Source organism: Anomaloglossus baeobatrachus, chromosome 10 (assembly GCF_048569485.1).
Source record: "Anomaloglossus baeobatrachus isolate aAnoBae1 chromosome 10, aAnoBae1.hap1, whole genome shotgun sequence".
Classification (NCBI taxonomy): Eukaryota; Metazoa; Chordata; class Amphibia; order Anura; family Aromobatidae; genus Anomaloglossus; species Anomaloglossus baeobatrachus.
Genome location: NC_134362.1, coordinates 185658327 through 185670914, shown reverse-complemented (window position 1 = coordinate 185670914; position 12588 = coordinate 185658327). Strand labels below are relative to the sequence as shown.

Below are 12588 nucleotides of genomic sequence, written 5' to 3'. Positions count from 1 at the left end.
AGAGTCAAGGCTAACCCAAGGACAACAAGGAAGGAGCTCCGGGAAGATCTCATGGCAGTGGGGACATTGGTTTCAGTCAATACCATAAGTAACGTACTCCACCGCAATGGTCTCCGTTCCAGAAGAGCCCGTAAGGTACCTTTACTTTCAAAGCGTCATGTCAAGGCTCGTCTACAGTTTGCTCATGATCACTTGGAAGACTCTGAGACAGACTGGTTCAAGGTTCTCTGGTCTGATGAGACCAAGATCGAGATCTTTGGTGCCAACCAAACACGTGACGTTTGGAGACTGGATGGCACTGCATACGACCCCAAGAATACCATCCCTACAGTCAAGCATGGTGGTGGCAGCATCATGCTGTGGGGCTGTTTCTCAGCCAAGGGGCCTGGCCATCTGGTCCGCATCCATGGGAAGATGGATAGCACGGCCTACCTGGAGATTTTGGCCAAGAACCTCCGCTCCTCCATCAAGGATCTTAAGATGGGTCGTCATTTCATCTTCCAACAAGACAACGACCCAAAGCACACAGCCAAGAAAACCAAGGCCTGGTTCAAGAGGGAAAAAATCAAGGTGTTGCAGTGGCCTAGTCAGTCTCCTGACCTTAACCCAATTGAAAACTTGTGGAAGGAGCTCAAGATTAAAGTCCACATGAGACACCCAAAGAACCTAGATAACTTGGAGAAGATCTGCATGGAGGAGTGGGCCAAGATAACTCCAGAGACCTGTGCCGGCCTGATCAGGTCTTATAAAAGACGATTATTAGCTGTAATTGCAAACAAGGGTTATTCCACAAAATATTAAACCTAGGGGTTGAATAATAATTGACCCACACTTTTATGTTGAAAATGTATTAAAATTTAACTGAGCAACATAACTTGTTGGTTTGTAAGATTTATGCATCTGTTAATAAATCCTGCTCTTGTTTGAAGTTTGCAGGCTCTAACTTATTTGCATCTTATCAAACCTGCTAAATCTGCAGGGGGTTGAATACTACTTGTAGGCACTGTACATATTTAGTCAGACCTAATTGCTAAAATAAGTTAAAAAACCCCTATTTTTAAATCAGACGAAATTGCAAAAATAAAGTAAAAAAAAAAAGTTTTAATTAGACCCAATTGCAAAAAAAAAAGAATCATCATTATACCTGTCAAATAATTTAGATTTTACGAAGTCCCTTGTAAAAAAAAAGACAATGTTTTTCAAATTGGGCCCTAAACTCGTGTATTGTGCAACTGATCCTGATATTCTGTGGAGGAAAAGTCATAAACCCCACTCTTCTGGATAATTATGGTGCACACACCCCACCTAGAGACTATCATAGGGCACTACAAGTCCAATATAATTGTATCAGAATCTCATCTACCAGTGATCATCTGTTTATCATAGCAATGTTAATCTTTGCACCCGTTTTGGAGTGTTTTCTATATGTGTGGAAGTTGTTGTTACCTTCACAAGGGACAGAACACCCTCGTTGGTCTGCGGGTCTGTGCGAATGGCGAATGCGCCTTGGGGGTCTCCGCTGATGATTGAGTATTTGACCATCCAGTTTGGGGAGCCGCGGAGGTCTCGATCTGTCACGCTCACTCTGCCGATGTCTAATCCGCTGCTTTCCTCTGGGACGTCCATGACAAACTGCAATAACGAAAGATAAAGGAATACAAAAAATAAATAAAAATATAACGCAATAATACATATTATTATATAGGAGGCAGAGCAACAAAACCCAAAATATGTCCAACCAAACTGATGGATCCCAATATGTATGGGGGTCTCCCCGACTGTTCCCCGATGGATGATGTTCAGCATGCCGGACATTTGGGGTGTCTGCAAACGCGCTATGTCTCTGCTTCATATACAGATTATACTAATGGACCCCCCCAGTGTAATCTATATAAATACACAAATAAGCACAAAATCTAATCTCATATAATATATATATATATATATATATATATATACACATACATATATATATACATATATATAACAGTATAATATATATATTATACTGAGTGTATATGTGTGTGTATATATATATATATATATATATATATATATATATACATATACACTCAGTATAATATATATATATCTATCTATATATGTAATTGCCTTATTCTGTGTCTGTCTGTCTGTCTTGCTCCAAAATTGTGTCCTTACGGTGACACAAAGCTGATTGGCCGCTGGGCTCGCCATGGCCCCGCCCCCCCGCATGGATTGGCCGCTCGCCCAGGCTGCGCCCCCACACGGATTGGCCGGCCGCTCGCCCAGGCTCCGCCCCCCCACAGATTGGCCTCTCGCCCCGGCACCCTGCAGGCATTGGCAACTCGGCCACACCCCGCCCCCTCACGCAATGCAAGCTAGCTCTAGCCCCGCCCCCCCACGCATTCCCCGAACCGACACGGTCACGGAGCCACGACTACCAGGTGAGTACTGTACCCCTGGGAGCCCACATCAGCGTACGCCGCCAACCCAGCCGACACATACCCTCGCATTGCTGGGGTTGCCGCCGTATGCTGGTGTGGGCTCCCGTGCGAGCGGGGGACGAGGTACGCTGGTAACCATGGTAGCATAGTTACCAGCGCATCAAGGTCCTGCAGCGGCGGAACATACACACACGCACATAACAGCACACACACACACACACATACACACACACACATCAGATCACACTCACTTTCACACACACCTCACACACACATCACATCGCATCCACACACTCACAACATCCTGGGATATCGCTTGCTTCTCGGCGGCGATACTGTGCTGTGACCTTCCAGGACCTGCCGGAGGATCACATGGCCAGAAGCATGTGGTATCTCCGGATGTTGTGAGTGTGAGCGCGTATGTGTAATATCGTCAATGTGTGTGTGTGCGTGAGTGTATGCGATCGTGTGTGTGTGTGTGAGTGTATGCGATCGTGTGTGTGTGTGAGTGTATGCGATCGGGTGTGTGTGTGAGTGTGTGCGATTGGATCTGTGAGTGTCGGCAGAGGAGCACGGCGTTCTGGAGGAGGCTGATCCTGGGGAAGGCTGAGATGGGGAGGCTGGGAGGGGGGAGGCTGAGAGAAGAGAGGCTGATGCTGGGGGAGGCTGAGGCTGGGGTAGGCTGGGAGGAGAGAGGCTGATGCTGGGGACCGAAAAGGCTGATGCTGGGAGGAGAGAGGCTGATGCTGGGAGGAGAGAGGCTGATGCTGGGAGGAGAGAGGCTGATGCTGGGGGAGGCTGAGGCTGGGGTAGGCTGGGAAGAGAGAGGCTGATGCTGGGAGGAGAGAGGCTGATGCTGGGGGAGGCTGAGGCTGGGGTAGGCTGGGAGGAGAGAGGCTGATGCTGGGAGGAGAGAGGCTGATGCCGGGAGGAGAGAGGCTGATGCCGGGAGGAGAGAGGCTGATGCCGGGAGGAGAGAGGCTGATGCCGGGAGGAGAGAGGCTGATGCCGGGAGGAGAGAGGCTGATGCCGGGAGGAGAGAGGCTGATGCCGGGAGGAGAGAGGCTGATGCCGGGAGGAGAGAGGCTGATGCCGGGAGGAGAGAGGCTGATGCCGCGGGCAGAGAGGCTGATGCTGCGGGTAGAGAGGCTGATGCTGGTGTAGCATGGGGGATGGAGCACGATGGGGGGGTGCGCAGCATGGGAGATGGAGCACGATGGGGAGTGCGCAGCATGGGGGATGGAGCACGTTTGGGAGTGCGCAGCATGGCGGATGGAGCACGTTTGGGAGTGTGCAGCATGGCGGATGGAGCACGTTTGGGAGTGCGCAGCATGGGGGATGCAGCACGATGGGGAGTGCGCAGTATGGCGGATGGAGCACGTTTGGGAGTGTGCAGCATGGCAGATGGAGCACATTTGGGAGTGCGCAGCATGGCGGATGGAGCACGTTTGGGAGTGCGCAGCATGGCGGATGGAGCACGTTTGGGAGTGTGCAGCATGGCGGATGGAGCACGTTTGGGAGTGCGCAGCATGGGGGATGCAGCACGATGGGGAGTGCGCAGTATGGCGGATGGAGCACGTTTGGGAGTGTGCAGCATGGCAGATGGAGCACATTTGGGAGTGCGCAGCATGGCGGATGGAGCACGTTTGGGAGTGCGCAGCATGGCGGATGGAGCACGTTTGGGAGTGCGCAGCATGGGGGATGCAGCACGATGGGGAGTGCGGAGTATGGCGGATGGAGCACGTTTGCGAGTGCGCAGCATGGCGGATGGACCACGTTTGGGAGTGCGCAGCATGGTGGATGGAGCACATTTGGGAGTGCGCAGCATGGCGGATGGACCATGTTTGGGAGTGCGCAGCACTTTTGGGAGTGCGCAGCATGGCGGATGGACCACGTTTGGGAGTGCGCAGCATGGGGGATGCAGCACGATGGGGAGTGCGGAGTATGGCGGATGGAGCACGTTTGCGAGTGCGCAGCATGGCGGATGGACCACGTTTGGGAGTGCGCAGCATGGTGGATGGAGCACATTTGGGAGTGCGCAGCATGGCGGATGGACCATGTTTGGGAGTGCGCAGCATGGGAGATGGAGCACGATGGGGAGTGCGCAGCATGGCGGATGGAGCACGATGGGAAGTGCACACCTCCCCCCAACACACACACACACACACACACACGCGCGCACTGCACAACACACCACACTCACACACTGGGAACCACAAACAACTGCCCTACACAGACACCCACACACAACAGACAACGCTGCACACACACAATACCCAACACACAAACACCGCGGCACACATAAATATACGCACATACCGCACAACACACACATTGCACAAAACATACCTCCCCCCAAAACACACCACACACACACAAACCGCGCAACACACACACACACACAACGCTACAGACACACAGTGCTCCACAAACAACGCAACACACGCAACACACATACAACACCGCTCTCACCCCCCGTCACACCCAGACAACACCCAGAACATGTACAGCGCCTACACAAACACTTGGTAACTACACACAACAACATCTATATATATATATATATATATATAACAAAAATCATACATGAACTACACAATACGTAAATTCTAGAATACCCGATGCGTAGAATCGGGCCACCTTCTAGTATATATATATATATATATATGACCGGGACTATTACAGGCAATTCTGATTTGCGCCTTTACCTCTTCTTGGGTGAACACGGGAGCGTTATCGTTGAGGTCACCTATGGATATGACTGCACTGGCGGTGTTGGATAGCCCGTCTCCCATCATATCGGCCACCTGTACAGTCAGGTTGTATGATCCCACCGACTGTATGGACAAAGAAAGGAAAATTATTTAATATTCCATTAAAATCTCCCCAATTTTCGCCCATGTAGCCTGGAGGTTGCGTTACCTCTCTGTCCAGCCCCACTTGGACGGTGCGGATTTCTCCGGTGTCCTGGTGGATACTGAACATCTCCGGACTGTCCTGGTGGAGGATAGAGTACTTCAGCTGAGCGTTGTCGGTGTTGGCATCATCAGCATCGGTGGCGATCACCCTCATTACTAGTGTTCCTAATGAGGAGGGGGTACACCAGATGATTACAACATATACACTCCGGTTCTTTTCAGGGCAGCAGCGGGGAACCATGCACCTTTCATCAGCCAGAATACCTGGAATCGCGTTCTCCAGCACGTATCCTTTGAACAGCGCCTGTGAGAACACTGGACGGTTGTCATTTTGATCCAGAACGACTATCTCTAAATCAGTGGGGTCTTCGAGGGGCGCTCCATCACTGTCCAGTGCGAAAGCCTTAAGCTAAGGAAGAGGAGAAAGGTGGCCATGAAGCCTCAGTAATGAGGATACCATATAACGGTATTGGTGTACGATCTACCTTGAAGCGGTCGATCTTCTCCCGATCCAGCACCGCGTTCAGATACACAATCCCAGTTGTCTTATTAATGGTGAAGATTCCTTTGGGCTCCTCGTCCACCCCTGGCCCCTTGATGCTGTATATAACGCTGCTCTGGTATTGCTTATCTGACTTAATCTGAAAAAAAGGACACACAAATAATAACTTTACAGATGACTCTCCTATACACAGAGGACCTATTGCTACCTCAATTTTTAGCTTTAGTCATGTAGCAGAGCTGAGAGAGCTCTCTTGTCCACACTGGGCTCTTTATAGACATTGTACATTGAGAGTGAGGTGTCAACCACAGCATGGGGAGTGTACACATGACACTGTAGACCTGCAATGATAAGGGTCCTGCTGCTTAAACAAAAAAAATAAAAATAAACAACAGATCAGACTGTGACAAGACAGGCAGCCCTGAATATTCTGTCTTAACCCTTACAGCATGCTATCTTTAGCTTTACATAACAAAAACCTACTGACAGATTCCATTTAATTTAGTAAGGCATATTCTGTGCCATATAATTCCAAATGTGTACAACAGAGGGCAGCATTATACATATATTTATATATATTTAGTGGGTAGAGGGTGAATGCTGCCATCTGTTGTACACAATTGGAATTACATGGCACGGAATATGCCTTGCTAAATTAAAGGGAATCTGTCGGCAGGTTTTTGCTATGTAAGCTGAAGCTAGCATGCTGTAAGGGTTAACACAAAAAATTCAGGGCTGCCAGTCTTGTCACAGTTTGAGCTGTTGTTTATTTGCTATGTTTGTTTAAGCAGCAGGACCCTTATCATTGCAGGACTACAATGTTACATGCTTGCCAGTCCAACACGCCCCCTGCTAAATTACAACTATTGCAATTGGGCCTAGATGTACGGTAATATCTGTACACGACTCCCCACATAAAGGTATGGCCTTCCTTACCTGCACTACTTGCGAGGGGATGCTTTTAAGATTCTCCGAGACTGAAATTGTAGGAATCACCCAGGCTCTTTTAGATCTTTGCATTCCACTGATCGCCTTAAATCGCTGGTGCCATAGGTGCAGGACACTGACGTCTTCATCTTGTGTTGCGCTGACGACCTGCAGGACAAGATGGACACTTGTATAATCAGAAAACGTTATATGGAAAAAAGTGTTGCACCATTTTCCAGGAGGTTAATGCCAACAATCCACTTTGCTGTGGTAGAGAGATACAGCGCTGGGGCAGAGAACTGAATGTTTGCCCCCCGGTGGAGTAAAGTCTGATTATCACTCTGAGGAGTAGTGTAATGTCAACCATAATGCTCAGTTATGGCCATATGGCTCCTCACACAGCTATGGCCATATGGCTCCTCACACAGCTATGGTCATATTGCTCCTCACACAGCTATGGCCATATTGCTCCTCACACAGCTATGGACATATTGCTCCTCACACAGCTATGGACATATTGCTCCTCACACAGCTATAGCCATGTTGCTCCACACACAGCTATGGCCATATTGCTCCTCACACAGCTATGGCCATATTGCTCCTCACACAGCTATGGCCATATTGCTCCTCACACACCTATGGCCATATTGCTCCTCACACACACCTATGGCCATGTTGCTCCTCACACAGCTATGGCCATGTTGCTCCACACACAGCTATGGCCATATTGCTCCACACACAGCTATGGCCATATTGCTCCTCACACACCTATGGCCATATTGCTCCTCACACAGCTATGGACATATTGCTCCTCACACAGCTATGGCCATGTTGCTCCACACACAGCTATGGCCATATTGCTCCTCACACAGCTATGGCCATATTGCTCCTCACACAGCTATGGCCATATTGCTCCTCACACAGCTATGGCCATATTGCTCCTCACACAGCTATGGCCATGTTGCTCCACACACAGCTATGGCCATATTGCTCCTCACACAGCTATGGCCATATTGCTCCTCACACAGCTATGGCCATATTGCTCCTCACACAGCTATGGCCATATTGCTCCTCACACAGCTATGGCCATATTGCTCCTCACACAGCTATGGCCATATTGCTCCTCACACAGCTATGGCCATATTGCTTCTCACACAGCTATGGCCATATTGCTCCTCACACAGCTATGGCCATATTGCTCCTCACACACACCTATGGCCATATTGCTCCTCACACAGCTATGGCCATGTTGCTCCACACACAGCTATGGCCATATTGCTCCACACACAGCTATAGCCATATTGCTCCTCACAGAGCTATGGCCATATTGCTCCTCACACAGCTATGGCCATATTGCTCCTCCCACACCTATGGCCATATTGCTCCTCACACAGCTATGGCCATATTGCTCCTCACACACCTATGGCCATATTGCTCCTCACACAGCTATGGACATATTGCTCCTCACACAGCTATGGCCATATTGCTCCACACACAGCTATGGCCATATTGCTCCTCACACAGCTATGGCCATATTGCTCCTCACACAGCTATGGCCATATTGCTCCTCACACAGCTATGGCCATATTGCTCCTCCCACACCTATGGCCATATTTCTCCTCACACAGCTATGGCCATATTGCTCCTCACACACCTATGGCCATATTGCTCCTCACACAGCTATGGACATATTGCTCCTCACACAGCTATGGCCATATTGCTCCACACACAGCTATGGCCATATTGCTCCACACACAGCTATGGCCATATTGCTCCTCACACAGCTATGGCCATATTGCTCCTCACACAGCTATGGCCATATTGCTCCTCACACACCTATGGCCATATTGCTCCTCACACACCTATGGCCATATACTGCTCCTCACACAGCTATGGACATATTGCTCCTCACACAGCTATGGCCATGTTGCTCCACACACAGCTATGGCCATATTGCTCCTCACACAGCTATGGCCATATTGCTCCTCACACAGCTATGGCCATATTGCTCCTCACACAGCTATGGCCATATTGCTCCTCACACAGCTATGGCCATATTGCTCCTCACACAGCTATGGCCATATTGTTCCTCACACAGCTATGGTCATATTGCTCCTCACACAGCTATGACCATATTGCTCCTCACACAGCTATGGCCATATTGCTCCTCACACAGCTATGGCCATATTGCTCCTCACACACCTATGGCCATATTGCTCCTCACACAGCTATGGCCATATTGCTCCTAACACACCTATGGCCATATTTCTCCTCACACAGCTATGGCCATATTGCTCCACACACAGCTATGGCCATATTGCTCCTCACACACCTATGGCCATATTGCTCCTCACACAGCTATGGACATATTGCTCCTCACACAGCTATGGCCATGTTGCTCCACACACAGCTATGGCCATATTGCTCCTCACACAGCTATGGCCATATTGCTCCTCACACACCTATGGCCATATTGCTCCTCACACAGCTATGGCCATATTGCTCCTCACACACCTATGGCCATATTGCTCCTCACACAGCTATGGCCATATTGCTCCTCACACAGCTATGGCCATATTGCTCCTCACACAGCTATGGACATATTGCTCCTCACACAGCTATGGCCATGTTGCTCCACACACAGCTATGGCCATATTGCTCCTCACACAGCTATGGCCATATTGCTCCTCACACAGCTATGGTCATATTGCTCCTCACACAGCTATGACCATATTGCTCCTCACGCAGCTATGGCCATATTGCTCCTCACACAGCTATGGCCATATTGCTCCTCACACACCTATGGCCATATTGCTCCTCACACAGCTATGGCCATATTGCTCCTAACACACCTATGGCCATATTGCTCCTCACACAGCTATGGCCATGTTGCTCCACACACAGCTATGGCCATACTGCTCCACACACAGCTATGGCCATATTGCTCCTCACACACCTATGGCCATATTGCTCCTCACACAGCTATGGAGATATTGCTCCTCACACAGCTATGGCCATGTTGCTCCACACACAGCTATGGCCATATTGCTCCTCACACAGCTATGGCCATATTGCTCCTCACACACCCATGGCCATATTGCTCCTCACACAGCTATGGCCATATTGCTCCTCACACACCTATGGCCATATTGCTCCTCACACAGCTATGGCCATATTGCTCCTCACACACCTATGGCCATATTGCTCCTCACACAGCTATGGACATATTGCTCCTCACACAGCTATGGCCATGTTGCTCCACACACAGCTATGGCCATATTGCTCCTCACACAGCTATGGCCATATTGCTCCTCACACAGCTATGGTCATATTGCTCCTCACACAGCTATGACCATATTGCTCCTCACACAGCTATGGCCATATTGCTCCTCACACAGCTATGGCCATATTGCTCCTCACACACCTATGGCCATATTGCTCCTCACACACACCTATGGCCATATTGCTCCTCACACAGCTATGGCCATGTTGCTCCACACACAGCTATGGCCATATTGCTCCACACACAGCTATGGCCATATTGCTCCTCACACACCTATGGCCATATTGCTCCTCACACAGCTATGGACATATTGCTCCTCACACAGCTATGGCCATATTGCTCCTCACACAGCTATGGCCATATTGCTCCTCACACAGCTATGGCCATATTGCTCCTCACACAGCTATGGACATATTGCTCCACACACAGCTATAGCCATATTGCTCCTCACACAGCTATGGACATATTGCTCCTCACACAGCTATGGACATATTGCTCCTCACACAGCTATGGCCATATTGCTCCTCACACAGCTATGGACATATTGCTCCTCACACAGCTATGGCCACATTGCTTATCATACAGCTTTGTTATACACTCGAGGAGCACACAGAGCCACAAAACGAAACTCCAACCATGTCAGATCTGAGAATAAAAATAAAAAATGGACAGGGAATTTTACATTGACTTCTATCAGAAAAAAAAAATTCTGGCAAATGTCAATAGGTCGCTTCAGATAAACACCAAAATAGCAATAGTGGATGATATATAGTGCTATGGTTCCCACTAGATCCCGGTTGGCACCGCCCCAAAGTTTTGTGACTGTAAAGATACACGTGTCTGTAGTATAGAGGTACCTTTGAACAAAGATTAAAAAGGAGCTCTTAATATGGGAGCAAAGCCTGATCCTCCCCTCTCCATGACCCTCGATGAACGTCCGCCATTATCAGCCAACCATCTAATGTGTATGGTGCCACTTCTCCCCCAATAGCAGATATTGGGGAGAAGGATCAGGCTGTTGGATTTCATCATGCCCAATCCTTTTTCTAGCAGGAGAAAAGTCACCACCAGACATTCGAGTGAACCCTTACTCCCCTCTCCCCATCACGTTGGCTGAACTGAGCGTACAGGGGATAGAAAGGGTCAACAAGCCTGCAGCCAATAGATTTCTCCATCCTATGACCTCTTCGCTTTGTTTAGGGTCTGGTAGAACTAGTATCGGACACCTTCTAAACAAGGCCCTATCATTTTGGAATGATTTGCTCCTGTAGTATATTACACGTTTCCCTTGATAAAGACGGCGAAACGCGCGTTGGGAAGCCTCCCAGTGGTCTCCTGTTTGTAAGTAATTTATTGATTGCTTTCTTTGCATTTGTATGTGTATATTCCAGTATACTCCAGGTGTAATATCTTCAGCAGCTCAACTGTTCTATTGTGTCCTCAGGGATATATCTACAAACTGGAAATTATAGCCCCTACATTGTAGCATTTATTGCACAGGGTACTATATATCTTTCATCTCTAGATATACCAACTTGGTTATAAATACTTCTATTCCTGAATGGTATTTTTCCCTCTATCTGGTCAAATAGACATGTTGAATATACTTTTTTTCTGCAACTATTGAATGATGCTGTATTTAATGGACTAATGGATAATTAATAGAATCCTTCTATATATATATACATCTAATAACAGGTTAACAATTATGCTAAATGACTATATCATTGCTGGTTGATGTGGTTCCTCCAGTCTGATGGAGCACATATGGAGTGTTTCATGAACACATGTATTTTCCTATATTGCTTATATATATGTTGGTTTGATTCAGTACTCACATGTTAAAGTACCATTCTTTTAGGCACTAGCCTATCTATGTAAGGTGCGCTCCATGTCTGCTCCACCTGGTGGGGGTTGCATATAGTCCTCTATATATTATTAAAATCTAAAAACTGTTTTGATGTTATCCTACGCACTAGCCCAGCCTGAATGTAGGAATATGAGGAACCTTTTCCACAGTCCCAGCACCTTGAGCATCTATTGTATAAAATTGTCATTGTATACGTATGGTCTCATGTAAACTGAATTTATCCTCCTAAAATAGCCCTCTTGTTACAGTTAGGAGCACCTACTAGATCTTCTAGAGATTTATTTATGGTAACTTTGACCTTTTAATATCAACTATTTATGCTCCTTACTTTCCATACACCTACGGCTTTATATGATCTTTTGACTACATGGACTAATTCGGTTTCATTACTCCATAAGTATACCTAACATTATTTGCATTGATTGTAACTCTATGTATCTATATCCTGATTACAAGCGTTGGGAGACCACTGGGGGTCATCTTGTATTATCACTGTTCTGCATCCCCTCCCCCTCTCCTTCTTTCTAATCCCCGCATTTTAACCTTTCTACTTATTTGAATCAATAATAAATATTATTGTTTATATAACATGTGTTTCAGTGTTTTTTCTGTAGGTTTTCAGGGGATAGAAAGGGTCAACAAGCCTGCAGCCAATAGATTTC

The 12588-nt window shown here is 47.8% G+C and overlaps 1 protein-coding gene across 2 annotated transcripts in view; it reads right to left on the bottom strand.

Annotated features, from left to right (window-relative positions):
- The window catches only part of CDH15 (cadherin 15), a 63201-nt gene that overhangs the window by 10381 nt on the left and 40232 nt on the right, over window positions 1-12588 (bottom strand). For both annotated transcript variants that reach the window (XM_075325942.1, XM_075325943.1), the window contains exons 2-7: window positions 6783-6941; window positions 5830-5985; window positions 5609-5753; window positions 5349-5509; window positions 5135-5263; window positions 1447-1632 (exon numbers count right to left, since the gene is read on the bottom strand). In XM_075325942.1, the coding sequence (XP_075182057.1) occupies window positions 1447-1632; window positions 5135-5263; window positions 5349-5509; window positions 5609-5753; window positions 5830-5985; window positions 6783-6941 (936 nt within the window). The remainder of the gene's footprint in view (window positions 1-1446; window positions 1633-5134; window positions 5264-5348; window positions 5510-5608; window positions 5754-5829; window positions 5986-6782; window positions 6942-12588) is intronic.